Source organism: Hemicordylus capensis, chromosome 14 (assembly GCF_027244095.1).
Source record: "Hemicordylus capensis ecotype Gifberg chromosome 14, rHemCap1.1.pri, whole genome shotgun sequence".
In the NCBI taxonomy this organism is placed as follows: Eukaryota; Metazoa; Chordata; class Lepidosauria; order Squamata; family Cordylidae; genus Hemicordylus; species Hemicordylus capensis.
Genome location: NC_069670.1, coordinates 12,827,956 through 12,846,148, shown reverse-complemented (window position 1 = coordinate 12,846,148; position 18,193 = coordinate 12,827,956). Strand labels below are relative to the sequence as shown.

General features: G+C 53.5%; 2 protein-coding genes across 10 annotated transcripts in view; one reads left to right on the top strand and one right to left on the bottom strand.

Moving 5' to 3' along the window:
- Positions 1-5,011, top strand: part of TDRD10 (tudor domain containing 10) — a 46,040-nt gene extending 41,029 nt beyond the window's left edge. For 7 of the 8 annotated variants that reach the window (XM_053277350.1, XM_053277349.1, XM_053277343.1 and 4 more), the window contains 4 exons: positions 312-457; positions 1,092-1,246; positions 2,194-2,264; positions 4,891-5,011. In XM_053277350.1, the coding sequence (XP_053133325.1) occupies positions 312-457; positions 1,092-1,246; positions 2,194-2,264; positions 4,891-4,989 (471 nt within the window). In that variant the 3' untranslated portion in view covers positions 4,990-5,011. Of the gene's footprint in view, positions 1-311; positions 458-1,091; positions 1,247-2,193; positions 2,265-4,208; positions 4,378-4,890 lie in introns of those variants that run through there. The other variant, XM_053277346.1, reaches the window with a different exon arrangement.
- A 47-nt stretch (positions 5,012-5,058) lies between these two features.
- Positions 5,059-18,050, bottom strand: UBE2Q1 (ubiquitin conjugating enzyme E2 Q1). Of its 2 annotated transcripts, none has more exons than XM_053277341.1 (13): positions 17,737-18,050; positions 16,202-16,306; positions 15,990-16,094; positions 13,896-13,946; positions 13,595-13,719; positions 12,611-12,735; positions 12,057-12,117; positions 11,377-11,467; positions 11,228-11,286; positions 11,024-11,072; positions 10,801-10,896; positions 9,850-9,916; positions 5,059-5,577 (listed from the first exon to the last, which is right to left on the bottom strand). In XM_053277341.1, the coding sequence occupies exons 1-13, from the start codon at positions 17,971-17,973 to the stop codon at positions 5,546-5,548; spliced, it is 1,203 nt and encodes a 400-aa protein (XP_053133316.1). In that variant the 5' UTR covers positions 17,974-18,050; the 3' UTR covers positions 5,059-5,545. The 2 variants fall into 2 exon arrangements, with proteins under 2 accessions (XP_053133316.1, XP_053133317.1); XM_053277342.1 differs by having other exon boundaries at positions 12,611-12,695; positions 13,579-13,719; positions 17,737-18,046.
- Positions 18,051-18,193: the final 143 nt, after the last annotated feature.

Here is an 18,193-nt window from a genome sequence, read left to right as displayed (position 1 = left end):
ATGTTGCCTAGAAATACTAGTATAGGAAATAGCTGCTTCGAGGTGGGTGGGGTGAGAAAATGGCATGGAAGTCGTTGAAACACACCCCGTAGTGCACCTCTGAGGCGGATCGGGGCCCCATGCCGCAGCGACTTCAGAGTCGAAACAGGCCTCCTGATGGCATATTTTAATGCTTTGACCCTAAGGCTCCTTTTAAATGAAAAAGAGGTTTCCTGAGGGCTAGCAACTTGATTTTTGTCACATTTTGTGTTTGTGTGAATACGATGGAGATGATGGAATTCTCAGGGCACTGCTTTCTTTTGAAACTGCAGGAACACCATCAAAGCATGCTGAAGCTCTTCACGGCCTTGGCGAAGGTTGAATCTCAGGTGCCCTTTTTGGCAAAGCAGGACGTCCAGCGGGGAACGCGATGCATGGCAGAGTGCATTCTGGGAAATGAAGGCGGCGCCTGGAACAGGTTAGAGGAAGACGGCTAAATACGATGTCTCTCTTTCTGGTCAAGGAGCACCGAGATGCATTGGCGCTCTCGTGTGGGCTCGGTACACAATAATTGGCAACCCAATGAGTTCACGCCTGTCTGTCCGTGTCGTCGTGGCTAAATCGAGCTTCCCTAGCCAGAAGCAGTCCACCTGAGGACCAGAAAATTGTGGGCAACCTGGAGGGAGCGGCCTCCATCGGACCCTGTTTGTCTGGAGATGGGGGCCATATCTCAGTGGTAGAGCATCTCCTTTGCACGCCCAGGTTCAGTCCCTGGCAGCATCTCCAGGTAGGCCTGGGAGAGGCCCTGGAGGGCTGTTGCCAGTCAGAGTAGACAGTACTTAGGAGGATGAACCAAGGGTCTGACTCAGTAAAAGGCAGCTTTACCTATTTTTAATATTTGGGGACCATAGAGGGTCCCAGGTTCAGTCCTTGGCAGAGTCAGACCCTTGGTCCGTCCAGCTTAGGGTTGTCTACACTGACTGGCAGCCACTCACCGAGGTTTCCGGCTCACAGGGAATCTTGGAGGGCCGCCCACTGTCAGAATCATGGGCTACGTGGAAATCAAAGCTGAGACCCCTTTGCGTTGTGCTCTCTCTCTCTCTCTTTTACAGGTGCTGGGTTCTGGAAAAGTTTGAGGATCAAGCGGTGGTGTTCTTCGTCGATTATGGCCGCTCTGCCACCGTCCCCCTGAATTCCCTGCGGAAGCTGGACAGTAACGAGTTCTGGAAGATACACCCCTTGGCACAACCTTTCGTGCTTCAGGAAGGTAACCAAAGCCTGATTGGCTCCAAGACGTCCAGTTTTCGGGAGACCTTCCGTTTTTGTCTGCCGCTCATGAGAAACGCTGCGCTAAACTCAAGAGGAGTTCTCAAAGTTGGGGTCCCAGGGTGATATTGGACTGCAACTCCCATCACCCAGTGTGCAGTCGGTGTGGCGGGGGTGGTGATGGGAGTCGTAATCCAACGGCATGGAGGTCTCCAAGTCTGAGAACCGGACTCAAATCCTTGTCTAAAGAGCCGGGACAGGTACATGGAGATTGAAGAGGCAATTTGGTCGCCTCAGGAAATAATGTGTCCAAGAATTTTTTTGCTTTCCCCCACTGCCCTTGGCAAAACCTAATCCAAAAGCAGTCTGCAAAGGTTTTCCGGAATTTAAGCCTTGCAACGTTCTGCAGACAGCTTCTACCATTCTAACGGGAATCTCTCTCTCTTTCTCCTCCAACCCTAACCCATTTCCCCACTCCTGACTTTGTTCCTCCTCATGCCTGAGCAAGTGTCCTGTGTTACTCGGAAGCCAGCTCGCTGCCTTGTGATCTGGGGTGTTGGCCTGCTTTTAAACGCTGTCCTTCTTTCACTGTCCCTGTAAAACCCTAGGAGTCCTCTGGTGCCACTTGTGGGCAAGGTGAACGAAATTGCATGTTAAACTACCCAGGAGTAAACAACGCTTCTCCCCCACGGATTCTGGGAAGAGATGTTCCTTGGATATCTGGGGGAACAGCCGTTGTGCCCATTTGAACCTTGAACCTCCCCAAACCATGAGTGCTAGAAACTTGCCTGATTTTAAAAACGACAGGCAGGCTTCACTTGGGAATGTTTTGGCCCTCTTCTGTCTCCTTGCAGAGGCCAAATTGGGTCCAGCATTGCAGAACCTTGGCTAGGAGAGATAGAATTAAAAAAGAATACAACCTGACTTGTTTGTTTGTCCGTCCTGCAGAGTGTTTCCTGCCTCAAGTCGCGATTCGACAAGTCCTGGAAGGCAGAGTGGCGGGCCTGTCGCAGATGGAGGTAAGAAAAGCAAGGTCTTTTGCTGTTTTTCACTGGGGGTGAAGCTGTAGTTCCCCGAACGTCTCAGACGTGACCCCTTGTGTTTCTAGGTAGTGGTGGAGAGACCCCCCTCTGCCTGATTCCATGGGCTGGATGAGACCAGTGGTTTGACTCTGTCTAAGGCAACTCCATGTGCTGGTCTTGTGGCAGCAAGCGTTGAATTGCCCCCTTTGCTAAGCAGGGTCCACCCTGGGTTGCATTTGGACGGGAGACTGCATGTGTGTGCACCGTAAGATATTCCCCTTAGGGGATGGGGCCTCCCTAGGAAAAGCATCTGCCTGCTTGCATGCAGAAGGTTCCAAGTTCCCTCCCTGGCAGCATCTCCAGATAGGGCTGAGAGAGACTCCAGCCTGCAAGCTTGGAGAAGCCGCTGCCAGCCTGGGTAGACAATACTGAGCTAGATGGACCAAGGGTCTGACTCAGTAGATGGCAGCTTCCTATCTTCTATAGAGTTTGGGGTGGGGGGGTTGCTTTATAATTGGGGGGTGGGATAAAGACAGGGGGTGCTTTCAAGAAGTGTGCCTTGCAGTTGTACAGGGCTTTTGAGTGTTTGCATTACCACCTTGTAGTAATCCTCACAATTCTGTAAAGGAAGGAGGCACTATTGTCTCGCTTTTATAGATGTGGAAAGTCGGGGGTTGAGCCTCCCTGGGGTGCCTTAGAGAATTCACGGCAGAGGCAAGATCCGGATGCACTGCGCCCTTTCTTAGCCAGTACGCTTACACCAACATGCTTTACCAATAGCTGAGTTGCGAGGTGTGCACGGCCCTTTTGAACACCCCCAAAGGTTGCCTTTCAAAGGCAAGAAGCACTTTTGCTTGGCTGCAGAAGAGTCAGTGTGCGGGCACAGGTCCCCGTTTTGGCTGCGCCTCCCAAGACTGCAGAGAAGAGGGTGCTTTCTCCAAGGGCAGGCAATTCTCATGAATCGCAGCATGGGGGGTGTGTGGCTGATTTTCACCCCAGAGAGAATACCCCACTCTATTCTCGCCCCACAATGGCTGAATGGGAAATTAGCAAGCTCGCAACCAATAATGCACCCAGAGACACTTCACTGTTAGTGGGTCGTTCCTCCGAGACGCCACAAGCTGCAATGATCCGATCCGATCCTCTGCACCCCAGCAGACTGATGGGAAAGAGGCAGGCCCAGAGATGCGGCAGGTGTCTCGGGCTGCCTGTGGGAAGATGGGACGCCCACTGAGCTTTAATTTGGGGGTTTCCGGTAGCAGAGGCGGAACGGTCACTCTCTTGGCTTGCCAGCACCCAGGGAACGCCAAAGTTGTCTCGGTCAGGGGTCAAGTGTCCCCTGCGATCGGAAAAATTAAGTACACCTAAACGTTGTGTTTAAAAAAAAGAAAAGCAGAGTTCTGCCATCTGAATGCAGGTTAGTTTGGGGAAATGAGCAGATAACGTGCCGTTGGGTTCCATGTAATTTCCTCCTGTGCTAGAGGCAGAGAAGGGCCCGGGAACAAATGCCTAGCCACCCCTGTTGGAGACAAGCACCCTTCACATGCTGTCAAGTCTGATCTTTGCACTCTTTAAGGCAGGCCTGCTCAACGTAGCCGCCCCCCGCCCCCCCAGCTGTTTTTGGACTACAACTCCCATAATCTTCAGCAGTGTTCACTGTAACAGGGATTCCCAGATTTGATCCAGATGGGGGTCAGAATACTGACTCCCAGCCACAGTGGCCAGTAGCTAGGGATTCTGGGAGTTGCCGGCCAACATCTGCAGCAGGGCCAAAGTTTGAAGGGCTAGAAACTTAAGCTTGTTTTCGTTTTGCTGTTCTGCTGAGATTCCAACCCGCTGAATATGTGTGGTTTTGAATTATGAATGCTTGCAACCCTTGAAGGGGGGGGATTTGCATTTTTAAAACAACCGTTTCTCTCTTTTGTCTTGATGCCTTCACAGCCGCACATTGTGAAGTTTGTCCTCAAAGCAGATTAGGAGGAGGGAGTGCATCAAGTTCTGGAGAGAGAAGCCACCACGCTGCCTTATGAAGTTTTCTGTTTTCTCTTGAAGTAAAACACTGTGATGGCGATGCACGTGCATTTTTAATAAATGAAACCTGCCATCAGAATTTGGGTTTCCTTTTTGCACATTTTTTAAATTTTTTAAAAATGTATATATGTGATGCTGGAAGGAATGTTCCACTACGCCTCTCCTCAAACCAGTGAGTCTCTCTCTGCTTTACTTTTGCTTTCCCGCTTAGAAAGGGGGAATCCCAGCAGAAGACGGCAAAACTCTCACTCTCCCTGAGCACTGCTGGTGCTTCGAGGGAGTGTGGATGCCGTACAACTAGAGAAAAATCGTAAGGGAAAACTCAAGCCAATAACCTGAGGATTTTGGTATTCCCCCCCCCCGCTTTAAGTTTCTAGCCCTCTTGACGAAAAAGATGCACTTCAGGGGTGGGGGGAGCAGAGCAGTTAAGGACAGGATTTCCAAGAGGAGGGAGCCTCTGTATCCTGTGAGGCCCTCACTCCTCCGTTACAACACAGACCATGCACAAGAATGCAGGTGGAATTACTTGCTCTGCATCACTGACAGGGGCTACACCGATAGAATGTTAACCTGACACACCTCTTCCTTTCAGCAATGGATCAGCAGCGGAGGTGTGAATGTGGAGGGAGGTGTGCAGAGTGCTAAAGAACAAGGAATGAAAGATGCAGCCCCCAGGTCTGGGAGGGTATAGCAGAAGCCTTTGGCATCCCTGTGGGCGCGACCCTACCTGTTGGGGACAGAAAGGTAAGACCAGTCCCCCTTCAAATTAACAAATGTAATTGTTCTCCAAAGATACATTTCCCCCCCTACACATCCATCATACACTGTAACCAAGGGAGAAGGGGGAAAAGAAGAAGCAGTGTACATGAAAATAAGAAAATAAATTAAATCCGTAGCAGAAGGAGAGGTGCCCGTGCTCCAAGCTGCAGCCGAGCCCGAAACTTCCAGCGATACGAGAGAATCGAGTTTGTCATTTCAGGTTGGTTTGGTTTTGAGTGTGAGTGTGTGTGTGGGGTTTTTTTTTTGTTGTATAATAAGAGTGACCACCAGTTGCCGGCTAGCGAGTCCTGGGCTGCGACAGTTTGCTTGTTTTTTTATTCTGTAAAAGTTTGTAAGAGCCGCTCAGGATGGTCTTGCAAAGCAGGCAGGGCCGTCCGCTCCTGGGAGGAGGCGTCTTACGATCCGGAGTGCAGCGGTTTGGCAGAGAAGTCCGATTGGTCCGTGGCTGCCTGGGCCTCGTCCCCGCGCTAGCCGTCTTCTTTCGGGGGCGTGTACCAACCTGCAGGGCAAGAACAAAGGCCGTCAGAAATGTTTTAAACTGTTGCATTGTTTTGTAAAAGGGCTTTGTTTTTCATTTTGTTTTTACAGTTGTGTTTTAAATTATGCACACTGCTTAGCAATACACTATAAATAAATATGATGATGATAATTTATAAATATGATGATAATTTTGATGATGATAATTTACTCTTATGAGAAATGTAGCCAGCTTTTTAGTTCTGAGTGTCCTGCGATTTTATTTCTTCTTAACGCTGTCGTTTTAACTAATTTGTATGTCAAATCTTTGTTATGGCTGTGACTAAACAAATAAACAGATTTTTTTAAAAAATACTGCCTTCCTATTTACAGAAAACATCACACAAGTTAAATGGTATTTTTATACATCCACAAAATGACACGACATGTTGGAGGAGAGCTGGTCTGGTGGTAGCAAGCCTGACTTGTCCCCTTAGCTAAGCAGGGTCTGCCCTGGTTGCATATGAATGAGAGACTAGAAGTGTGAACACTATAAGATCTTCCCCTCAGGGGATGGAGCCGCTCTGGGAAGAGCATCTAGGTTCCAAGTTCCCTCCCTGGCAGCATCTCCAAGACAGGGCTGAGAGAGGTTCCTGCCTGCAGGCCCCAATTTGTCCCCCCCAAGAGGAACACCTTCAGCCACTTCTGGGAGGACACCAAGCCAAGATCTCTCAGAGGACCGTCGGCTGCTACGGAGAAGGCCTTGTTTGAAACAGACACTACCCTAGCCTCAGATGCTGAGTGCTGGTGGGTGGGGGTGCAATCACTGGGGAGGCAGTTAACTGGGAACCAAGCCATGTAGGGTGTTAAAGGTATAAGGGAGAGCCGTTTCAATCCCAGCCCCTCTCTCCACTGGCCTGCCCACGGCCGCTCCCTGTGCCACCCACCGGAAAGGGTTGCTGTTCTGTGCAGCCCTTGGCTTATCAAAGGCGGCAGACGCAGCTCTGCAAAGAACGGACGTTTCTGAACTAAAAGGGTTGGAATGCCCTTGTGGAAAGCAAGCGTCCTCTCTCTTCCTCACTCGCTGGCAAAATAAATGAGTTAAAACAGCAACATGACACAAAGGGACTCTCGAGGACTGGGGAACTATATAAATCCCAAAGGGTGTAAGAAGACCAGAGCAAAAGGCCCATCTCACCCAGCAGCCCCTCCTCCCTGTCGTGACCCACTGGAGAGCTCACAAGTGTGAAGGCAGCAACCTACCCACTGGCGCTTCCTAGCAGCTGGTGGCATGTAGCTGTAGAGCCCTTCTGTCCATGGAGGCTCTGTGCAGCTCACAGAGGCCAAGCCCGACCTATTCCCCCCTGAAACCTGTCTTGGAAAGGCAGGCAATCCTACACTGGGGATCCAAAGAACGAGAGGCAAGCCCTGGGCCCCCCAAAGACCCAGACGGGGATCCTTTTGCTAGCTGGAGGCCTCCGATTAGGTGCTGGGCAGGAAGTCTATAAAAGGGGAGGCAGGAAGAGACTCCAGCACCTGCCAGCCAGATGGAGGAGCCTCTCTGCTGCAACCACCCAACCACAGCACCTGCCTCTGAAGCCAAGCTGCAATTTCACCACTGCAAGGTAATTTTTAACAGAGAAAAAGACAGGGGGAAATGAATACAAATATAGATGGCAAAGTTCGGGGAGGGGGGGGGATGAGAGGTGCTGTTAGAGAGAACAGTCTTTCACCTAAGGGGGAAAATGGGAGTTTTATTCAGCTTATTTTACTCTTCTCTCCCCAAGGAAGCTTTTACAAACTAAACAGCAACTTTTAGCCTAAGCTTTTACAAACTAAACAGCAACTTTTAGCCTAAGCTTTTACAAACAAACAGCCAACTTTTAGCCTAAGCTTTTACAAACAAACAGCCAACTTTTAGCCTAAGCTTTTACAAACTAAACAGCAACTTTTAGCCTAAGCTTTTACAAACTAAACAGCAACTTTTAGCCTAAGCTTTTACAAACTAAACAGCAACTTTTAGCCTAAGCTTTTACAAACTAAACAGCAACTTTTAGCCTAAGCTTTTACAAACTAAACAGCAACTTTTAGCCTAAGCTTTTACAAACTAAACAGCAACTTTTAGCCTAAGCTTTTACAAACTAAACAGCAACTTTTAGCCTAAGCTTTTACAAACTAAACAGCAACTTTTAGCCTAAGCTTTTACAAACTAAACAGCAACTTTTAGCCTAAGCTTTTACAAACTAAACAGCCAACTTTTAGCCTAAGCTTTTACAAACTAAACAGCCAACTTTTAGCCTAAGCTTTTACAAACAAACAGCCAACTTTTAGCCTAAGCTTTTACAAACAAACAGCCAACTTTTAGCCTAAGCTTTTACAAACAAACAGCCAACTTTTAGCCTAAGCTTTTACAAACAAACAGCCAACTTTTAGCCTAAGCTTTTACAAACAAACAGCCAACTTTTAGCCTAAGCTTTTACAAACAAACAGCCAACTTTTAGCCTAAGCTTTTACAAACAAACAGCCAACTTTTAGCCTAAGCTTTTACAAACAAACAGCAACTTTTAGCCTAAGCTTTTACAAACAAACAGCAACTTTTAGCCTAAGCTTTTACAAACCAAACAGCAACTTTTAGCCTAAGCTTTTACAAACCAAACAGCAACTTTTAGCCTAAGCTTTTACAAACCAAACAGCAACTTTTAGCCTAAGCTTTTACAAACTAAACAGCAACTTTTAGCCTAAGCTTTTACAAACAAACAGCCAACTTTTAGCCTAAGCTTTTACAAACTAAACAGCAACTTTTAGCCTAAGCTTTTACAAACTAAACAGCAACTTTTAGCCTAAGCTTTTACAAACTAAACAGCAACTTTTAGCCTAAGCTTTTACAAACTAAACAAAGACTATGCTGGTATTTCACATCTATTTTGAGGGGATGTGGTACCTAGAAGCTCCTGCCCAAAGTAAGCAACAGACTCTTATTTAATTTATTCAATACATTTCTATACCGCTTGTGCTTCCTTGGCTTGCATATGGAAGCAAATGCCTGAGGCAGAGAGACCAGGCTGGGGCAAAAAACTCTTATTAAAGAGTCTCTTGCTGGGGCCCAGAGCAGGGTGAAAGCGCCTGCCCTCTTCAAGAGCCTTTGAGGGGGTCTCACCCACATTGGGGTAAGTTGCCCCCAGTTCTCTCTCTATCCAAAGACTTGCTTTGCTGTTTGCCTCTGTGGCTCCCCTCCCTGAGATTCTGAAGAACTGCTCTGGGGGCCCTGCCCTACATGAAGAAGTTGCTTCAACGTACCTGCATGTCCTGGAAACTGGCGCTCACTCACTCCATCCGAGCAGGCAAAACAAGCAGTTGGTGCATCGGGGTGTGAGGTGGAGGAAGAGAGGGGGGGTCTCTGGAGGCAAGCAGGCTCCGCTGAGAAATGCTGCCCAAAAGGCAGGAGGGAGGGCCAGGCTAACCTCTAGAAAGCCAAATTGGTGGGGGGGGGGCAGGTCTATCAAGGGCTGCAAGTGTGAAGGGCTTGAGAAACAAAATGGAGGACAGACAGGTCTGTCCTGGGAGCTCCCTCCAGGGGCAGAAAGCCAAGCTGGAGGATAGGGCGATCACAGGCTGTGGAGCCCTGGTGGGAAAGGGAGCACACCTTCAGCCCCCGCTTGTGGGCTTCCTTGTGGCTGCCGTGGGGACCAGGATAGCTACAGAGATGTAAGTTTGGGGGCAGTATTAAAAAAAATGCTAATTAAGTAAATAAATCCATCTGGGCCCAGGCTATTTTGTTTCTCAAGCCCTTCACACTTGCAGCACTTGATAGACCTCCCCCCCCCCTGCAATTTGGCTTTCTAGAGGTTAGCCTGGCCCTCCCTCCTGCCTTTTGGGCAGCATTTCTCAGCGGAGCCTGCTTGCCTCCAGAGACCCCCCCTCTCTTCCTCCGTCTCACACCCCAAGGCACCAACTGCTTGTTTTGCCTGCTTGGATGGAGTGAGTGAGCGCCATTTTCCAGGACACACAGGTATGTGGGAGCAACTCCTTCGCGTAGGGCGGGGCCCGCGGGGCGGGTCTTCAGAGTCCCAGGGAGGGCTCTTGCGTCCTCAGATGTCTGGCCAAAAAGGGTCTGGGCTAAAAGCTACCACAAGAGCTGCCCCGAAGGGAAAGGCGTGTGTGTGTGCCTTTCAGAGCAGAGCTTTCTACTGGGGGGGACGCCTTCCAGGTCAAGGGGTTCCTCCCCGTCCCCAGAGTGTAACCCTATCAAGGAGGTCTTTCTACCCCCCCTCCCGCCCCCACAGAGCTGAAATGCCACCCCCCACACGCTCCTTACCATTCTTCTCGTGGATCTGGACCAGGGATTGGTACGACTGCTGCGCTCTCACCAGGCTGTACTGGTTCTGCAGGGGAAAGGAGGAGCACGGTTCACACCCTCCGTAGACTGGGTTTTGCTGCAGAAGGCCTCAGGGCGGTGCAGCCAGCCCAAAAAAAGAGGCGCCCTCTGTGTCCCCAAAGGGCTCCCAGTCTCAGAACCAAAAAGGCTTTAAGCCGCCTTGGCAAGCCACGCACGATCGGGTTCCAGGGTGTGAGGGAGGGGGGAGTTTCCCCAGCCCCCCTGAGCAGCTGAAGCCGCCTCCTTCCACGCCTGGCCTGGCCTGGGAATGGCCTTCGGTTGGGGATTATGGGAGTTGAAGTCCAATACCATCGGGGGGCCCAACGTTGAGGATCTGTAGCCGATCCCCGTCCTGAGAGACTAGAAGCTGCCTCAGGTCACTCCCTCCCAGCTCTCCAGCTCTCTGTGGCTTTCCGAGCCAGACTCTTGCTCTCTCGAGCTCGGCACTGCCTAGACCGGGGAGGGCAAACTGTCGAGCCACAACTCCCCCCTTCCCCCTGCCAGAGTGACTTGTGGCAGGGGAAGATGGGCACTGTAGTTCCACAGCAGCTGGAGGGCCAAGCCCGCCCGCCCCTGGTCTCTCCCGAGCGGCTGCAGCTCCTCTAAGGGTTCAGGGGCTGCCAGGGACGGAACCGGGGGCCTCCTGCAGGCCCGGCTGATGCTCTGGTGGCCGGGGGGGAAGCAGAGATTGTCCCCAGAGACCCCCACGCTGTGTAAGCCATCCCTCCTCCCACCACTCCCCAGCTGCAGAGAGGCTGCCTCCATGGCTGGACTGAGGAGAGGTCTGAAAGGGGAGAGGGGTTTCTCGGCTGCACTTTCTCCCCCGCCGCCCCGCTGCAAGAGCTGAACACGAGTGGGGGAGACGGGGCTGCTGGCGTGGCTCCCACTTACTTTGTTGGCGCCAAACTGCACCCGGGCTTTGCCTTTCACCAGCGTGGCGCTGATCTGCATGATCACGGACTCCACCGAGTAGGCACTGCTCCAGCCCTGGAGGAAGCAGAAGGGGGAGGGCTGTGTGGTCAGGGCCCCAAGCAGGCCGCTAGCCCCAGCCCAGCGCCGGGCCCCAGAAGCCGGCCGTCGGGCCCCTCTCCCCTGCCCCAGGGCCTCGGCTTACCTGCTTTGTTAGAAGCTCCATGCAGATGGCTCCTCCACCCAGGACATACCTTGGAAGAGAGGGAGGGTGGGGAGAAGCAACGTCAGGGCCAGCCAGAGAAGCGGATCCTGCCGACAAGGACAGCCCTCCCCCACCCACCCAACTTGATTCCCACGGGGGGCAGAAGCAGCTTCTTGCCCTGGAAGGGCTCAGCCAGATACTTACCCTCCCGAGAGCACGGGCGACACGACCCTTACGAAGGGCGGGTCAAAGGGGAAGTTATCCTGCAGGGAGGAGAGGGGAGAGGCTGAGCGGGCGGCCCGGCTGGCGCCTCCTTTCCCCCCGCCCGCCCCCCCCCCCCGGACTGGCCAGACCTTAAAGGTGAAATTGAGGAGGATGAAATCGGTCCCCTCCTTCTCCTTGAGGATCTGCAGGTCACTATGCAAGGCGCTGTCCTCGTCCACCCTGGGGCGGGGGGAGAAAAGGGGTGGGGGTGTGGGTCGTTTTTCTGTTTTTCTACAAGCTGGACCTGAAGGGGCAACTTCTAGCACCGGATCAGGGCCACGAGGCACAAGGCGGCCGATCGCTTTCTGATGGTGTTTGTATGTCTGAACCCTCTGCGGGGAGCCGCCCAGAGAACAATCTGTTATGGGGCGGGCTAACAAAGAAAGATGGCTGGACCTGCCTTGGGATTTTCTGAATGAAAGGCAGGGTATAAATTTAACAATGAATAAATAAGTTGTTGTTTACACAGTCAGACAGGAGTTATTGACTGGTTTGTTTTATCCAGACAGGTGTTTTTGTTACCTATGACAATCGCCAACAGAAATGAAGGGAAGGGTGAGGACCATCCCCAAAATGCTTCTGACGACTAAACTGCCTCTCTTATCTTTTCAACCAGGTTAAGTGGGAGGAAAGGAAAGGAGGTCCAAGAAGATAAAAGGCAGAGGGGATGCTGGGTAAGTTCAGAAGTTTTTCTTAAAGACGTGAGTTGTGCACACACACACACACACACACACACACACACACACACACACACGCCGCCAGTACTTACTTCAGGAGTTTGACACTCCAGTCGTACAGGCTATCATTCACTAGTTCAACTGCATAGTTTCCTGTGGACAACGCAGGGGGAAGGGGGGATGAGCCACATGAGAAATCAAAGGAGCGATGGGGACAGGCGGCCCCCAAACCTTCTGACCCCCACCCCCTGACAAAACTCTGCAAACCCAGGAAGCTGCCTTCTCCCAAGTCAGACCTGTGGTCCATCTAGTGAGACACTGACTGGCAGCAGCAATCCAGGGTTCCAGGCAGGAGTCTCTCCCAGCCCTGCCTGGGGATGTCCGGGGTGGTGCCTGGAACCTCTGCCACTGAGCTCCGGCCCCGGCCCCTGAAGGGACCAGCTTGCGGCGCTCACACGTGGTGTCCCACCCAAATGCAAACCAGAGCAGGCCCTGCTTAGCAAAGGGGACCATTCATGCTGGTCCGAAAAGACCAGCTCTTCTCGGCAGCAGAAGCAAGCGCTGGTTCCTGCTACCCCCACTGCCGCCCCTTGCCCCCTCCCACCCCTGCCCCGAAGCGGGCACGAGGCGGAGGCCCGATACGTACCACCCTTGAAACTTGCTGATCGGTAAATATCCCTGAGCTCCTTCATTAGCCGGTCGGTGGCCTGCACGGACCCAGACACTGCCCCCTGGGAGGGATTGAGGAGGAATCTCGTGGTTACATCCCGCCTGCCAGCAAAGACAGGCAGCCCAGCTGAAGATGCGGCCCGCTGCCCCCTTACCCAGGGGGCACTCCCCCCCCAACCCTGCCCATTGTCTCATAGCATTGGGGACATCAATCAAGGGCTTCAGAGCTTGGGCCCTCCAGCTGCTGTTGGGACTCCAACTCCCATCATCCACAGCCAGTGGCCACTGTGGCTGGGGATGATGGGAGTTGGAGTCCAACCGGTGGTGGGCTGAAGTTGTGCAGCCCTGAATTAAATGGATGGAAATCTGGGACAGAAGAGAGGAAATCCCCGCACACAGCTTGTTGTTTGTCTAGCGAGTTTGCGGTTGTGGGATGTGGTGGGGGCCTGTAAAGGGGGACTTGGCAGATTCCCTGAGGAGATGGTGGCTAGTAGGCAGCCAGGATGGCCACCTGTTCAGAGGAAGGTCTTCTCCCTTGTCTGTGCCCAGCACCAAGTTGCGAAGAGGGAACACAGGAAGCTGCCATATACTGAGTCAGACCCTTGGTCTATCTAGCTCAGTATTGTCTACACAGACTGGCAGCGGCTTCTCCAAAGTGGCAGGCAGGGACCTCTCTCAGCCCGATCTGGGAGATGCTGCCAGGGAGGGAACCTGGAACCTTCTGCTCTTTCCAGAGCGGCTCTGTCCCCTAAGAAGGGGAATCTCTTCCAGGGCTCACACATCGAGTCTCCCCTTCAGATGCAACCAGGGCGGACCCTGCTTAGCTCAGGGGACCAGTCATGCTTGCTGCCACCAGACCAGCTCTCTTCCCCGGGGGGCGGCCTGCCCCCCTCCACCCCACCAGCCCCCCCTCCCCCCCTCGCCCTCCCGCCTGGCGACACGTACATTTAAGTAATCTTGCCTCTGGTTCTTTTTGATTTTCTCAAGGATAGCCAAGTTCTCTTTGCCGATGCCGTCGTCCTCGGCCCTCTTGCCTTCCACCGGCTCTTCCTCCTTCATCTCGTAGTGATCGAGGTCCTCGGTGTCCTTGGGGGTGAGAAGAGAAGAGAGGACAAACCTCAGCCCGCCTCCCCCTCTCGGGACGGAGCTTTCCCGGCTGCGGCCAGAAGATGGAAGGAAGAGGACCCACGCAGCCTGGGAGACACGAGGTGAGGAATCTCGCTGGCGCAGACCTAACCCATTGTGTTTAAGAAACCCCATACCTCTGGCATCTCCTCATCTTCTTCCTCAGAAGACACTTCTTCCTGTGTGCTCTGTGGAATGAGAGGAGAGAAGAAAAGCAGGATAAAAATCCAGGCTGAACTCCAAATCTGCACAAGCCCAGACTCGGCATCACCAAACACAGATTACAGCATAGGAAGCTGTTGCCGACTGAGCCAGACCCTTGGTCCATCGATCTCAGTACTGGCTACTCTGACTGGCAGTGGCTCTCCAAGGTTCAAGGCAGGAGGCTTTCCCAGCCCTACCTGGAGATGCTGCCAAGGGTTGAGCCTAGGGCCTTCTGCATGCCAAGCAGATACTCTACCCCTGGGCTACAGCCTCACCCCTGCAGGGTCTTTTTTGGATGGCTGGATACTCCCAGAGCTAGCCTTCGGGAATTAGAATGCTATTTAGTTAGGGTTGACTGTGAATATCCACCCTTGTCTGGAACTTAAAAACCAGGACTCTAGTAAAAGGGGGAAAAAGAAAGTGAATTGTGTCCTAGAATATTGAAGGGGCTACTGGGGTCAAGGAGACCTGGGTTCGAGTCCCCACTCAGCCAGCAAGCTCTCTTGGGGGGCAGCCACGGTCTCTTGGCCCCCTTGCATCTTCATGCTCTTGAGAGGATCAACATGGGGGGCACCTTGTGCACAGCCCCACATCCCTGGAGGCAGAGCAGGGCGGGAAGGTTGCCGAGTCACCCTGCAGTGCCCATGGGCTCAGCCAGTTGGCAACCCCAGCCATCTTCTCCCATTTTAGCCTGCCTGCCTAGGCCAGTGGAAAAATCAAAGACCTAACAGACCTGACCACTCGGCCCAAAGGCGTAGGGGCGGCCCAGATCAGCACTGCTGGAACTCCTCAAGTGAGGACTATTCTTGCTGTGGGCCTTAGAGCAGAGGGGCACAATTTGGGCCCGCCGGCAGATGCCGGGCTCCAACTCCCATCACTCCTACTGGCCACTGTGGCTGGGGATGATGGGAGTTGTAGTACGACAGCTGCCGGCAGGTCAGAGTTGGGCAGCCCCTCCTTGGAAGCTGCCTTGTTCACAGCCACCCACCTCTGGGGAAAGCCCCCAGGCGACCAAGCAGAGAAGGGCCTGGAAACTGGGGGTCCTCTCTGCCTGCCCACCCAGTCTGACAGAAATAGGAACGGGCGCTAAGAGGCGTATTTTTCTGGGCGAATTACTTTACCTGGGAGACCAATAGGAGGGTTCAGGTGGAAACTGAAGCCTGGAGGAGAGGTGCTGCAGCCGTGGGGGTGTCTGTGCTTACATGAAGGGGCCCCAGGTTCGATCCCCAGCACCTCTAGCAACTGCTTAAAAAACCCAACCCAACCCAGAGCTGCTGCCAGCCAGTGAGGACCAGACTGCCTACCAAGGGCCCGACTCAGAAGGCAGCTGCAGCTAGGAGTCTGCATTTGGGACTTTTTTCCAGCTCTGCAGAAATCCACCTTTGCCTTCCATGACACGCTGCACAGTGTGTGTCAACAGCCTGAACTGGTGGCCCCACATGGCAGTTCAGGGGCCGCCCTCAACACAGAGGCAGGATACTTTGCCTTCAGGGCTCTGTTTGCCACCAGCCACATGGTCTGCGGGGGCTACAGTGAGCCTGCCCACCCTCCCACATTTTTTTCAATGCCCCCTAATTTTTTCTCTGCCACCCACGAACTCCCTTTTTAGGGCTACATAAGATTGCCTCCCTAAAGCGTGGTGTAGTAGTTAGAGTGCTTGACTAGGACCGGGGAGACCTGAGTTCAAATGCCCATCCAGCCATGAGACTTGCTGGGTGACTCTGGGCCAGTCACTTCTCTCTCAACCTAGCCTACTTCACAGGGTGGTTGTGAGGAGAAACATTAAGTATGTAGTGCACTACTCTGGGCTTCTTGGAGGAAGAGTGGGATATAAATGTAATAATAATAATTAATATATTTTTGCAAATGAGCACAAGTGCCTCAGGCTAGAAGCCGTCCTAAAAAGACCAGAAACACTGTGTGTCCCCTGCACCGCCTGCACTATTCCTGGTGTCCCTCTGGTCTGCCAAATGCCAGCCGGATTCCTGGGTGCAGAAGGCCTGCCGGGGGCCCTTGGGCTGCCTCACCTGCTCGGCGGGCAGGGGCTGGTCCAGCATCTCCACGTCCGGGTGCTGCGGAAGGTTGTAGAGTTTGCAGAGGTCTGAAATGATCCGCTTCAGGTGCTGCAAAAGCTTCCCAGGGAGGAGACAGCAAAGTTTAGAGCCAGCCAGGCAGGCTGCCTGCCCGCCTTCCCTCTTCGTGCTTGCTCCCCCACTGAGAGCCCTTTCCTCGGCCTTACCAGTGTGTTGCCTTTCTTCACATCCGCGAGCCGCTCCAGGATCGCCGCCAGGTTGGGATCGTCCGATTCCACGGACCAGATAGGGGGAACGGCTGGATAGGACTCCTAGGAGAGGGGAGAGCTAAGAGGTCAGTTGTGTACAGGGCAGGTGTCAGTCAGATACAGCAGTGCTGTTGTGCGGCGATCCTTGAGGGACACACAGAGAGTAAACAGGGCCATTGTGACGTGTATCGAATGCCCAGTGTGCACGGTCCTTGCCCCAAGGCGCTCCCAATCTAAATCAACAGAAATGAAGTAACAGAGGAGTGGGAGGAAACTAGGTTAAACTGAGGAAGGACATGAAATTATTTCATTTACAGGTACTTCATTTCATTGACCACACAGTATGGGAGTTAAGAAAAAGCAAGAGTGATAAGAACAGCCCTGCTGGGTCAGGCCCAAGGAGGCCCATCTAGGCCAGCATCCTGTTTCCCACAGTAGCCCACCAGACGCTTCTGGGAAGCCCACTGGCAAGAGGTGAGGGCAGGCCCTCTCTCCTGTGGTTGCTTCCCTGCAACTGGTATTGAGAAGTATCTTTAGAGGCTGGAGGTGGCTTTTAGCCACCAGACTAGTAGATAAGACCTGTCCTCCATGAATTTGCCCAAGCCCCTTTGAAAGCCCTCCAATCTGGTGGCCGTCACTTTTCGTAGCAGAGAACTCTACAGATGAATTGTGCACTGGGTAAAGAAGAACTCTCTTTTGTTGATCCTAAGTTCTCTGGCCTTCGGTTTCATAGGAAACAAGTTCCTTGACTGCCTTCAATTTCATGGGACACAGCGCCAGGCCCTTGAAAGGACATGGGGCAGGACTGCTGCACAGCTTTGGCCCTCTTGCTGTTGTCGGACCACAACTCCCAACATCCCCAGAGGTCAGTGGACAGGGATAATGGGAGTTTTAGGTGAACAACAGTTGAAGGGTGGAGGTTGGGCGCAGTGTTTCCTCTAAGAGGGATTTCCAGATGTTGATTCCAACTCCCAGAATCCCCAGCTGCAATAGCTTTTGCTTGGGGATTATGGGAGTTGTAGTCAACCACATCTGAGAATCCCTCCTAGAGGGAACACAGGTTGGGCAGACCTGGCAAAGCGGAAGTTGAGGAAAACTATTGCTTGGTTGGTTCCAAGGGCCCTGAATAAAAGAACTTTTTAAAAAAAGTATTTTACTGTTGCCCAGCCCGACCCTGGGTCTTTGCTAGTAGATGACAGTGGGCCATGGAGGTTCCACACTGAGCTCAGCCACTGGGTCCTTGAGGGTAGACTAAGCTGTGCCTTGGAGGCTCCATGCTGAGCCATAGTGCTGTATGAGTGGAAGGCCACTTGGGGGTCCTCAGGCCCTCCTGATCTCCCCTAATTCCTCCGTGGGGGTGGCAGCAGGTGCCTGCTGGACACTGCCTTGACATAAGCCCCGCCCCCGCCCCTCAGGCCCCTCCCACTGCCCGGGCCCCGCCCCCAAGTGGCCAGAGGGGAGGGGGCTCCCTCCCCGCGCCCTCTGCCACTCACCGTGATGTTGCCATGGATACGGACGGGCCCCCCTCCGCCGCTGCCGCCGCCTCCGCCCGGGCCGGGCAGGAACTCGCAGCCCAGCTCGTCCGGGCAGGCGCGGGCGATGCGGAAGCGCTCGTGGCCGCGGTGGAAGATGGACTCGAGGAGCCGTAGCTCCCGCCTCAGCAGCGCGCGCCCCGGCCCCGCCCCCAGCACGGCGCCAGGCCCCGCCCCGCCCGGCCCCGCGCGCTGCATCTTCCCATCGAGCGGCCCGCCGCGGCCCCCGGGCCCCCCGTGTCCCCCCACACCGCACCAAGATGGCGGCCGGGAAGGGGCCGGCGCCGGAAGTGACGGCCCCGCCGCGTTCCCCTTCCCACTTCCGGCCGGCCTCTGACGCAGGAGGCCCGACGAGGGGCGGCGGACAGAGCGCCGCCCTCGCCGGAAATGCGGCTGGTGAGCGCCGCTCGCGCCGCCC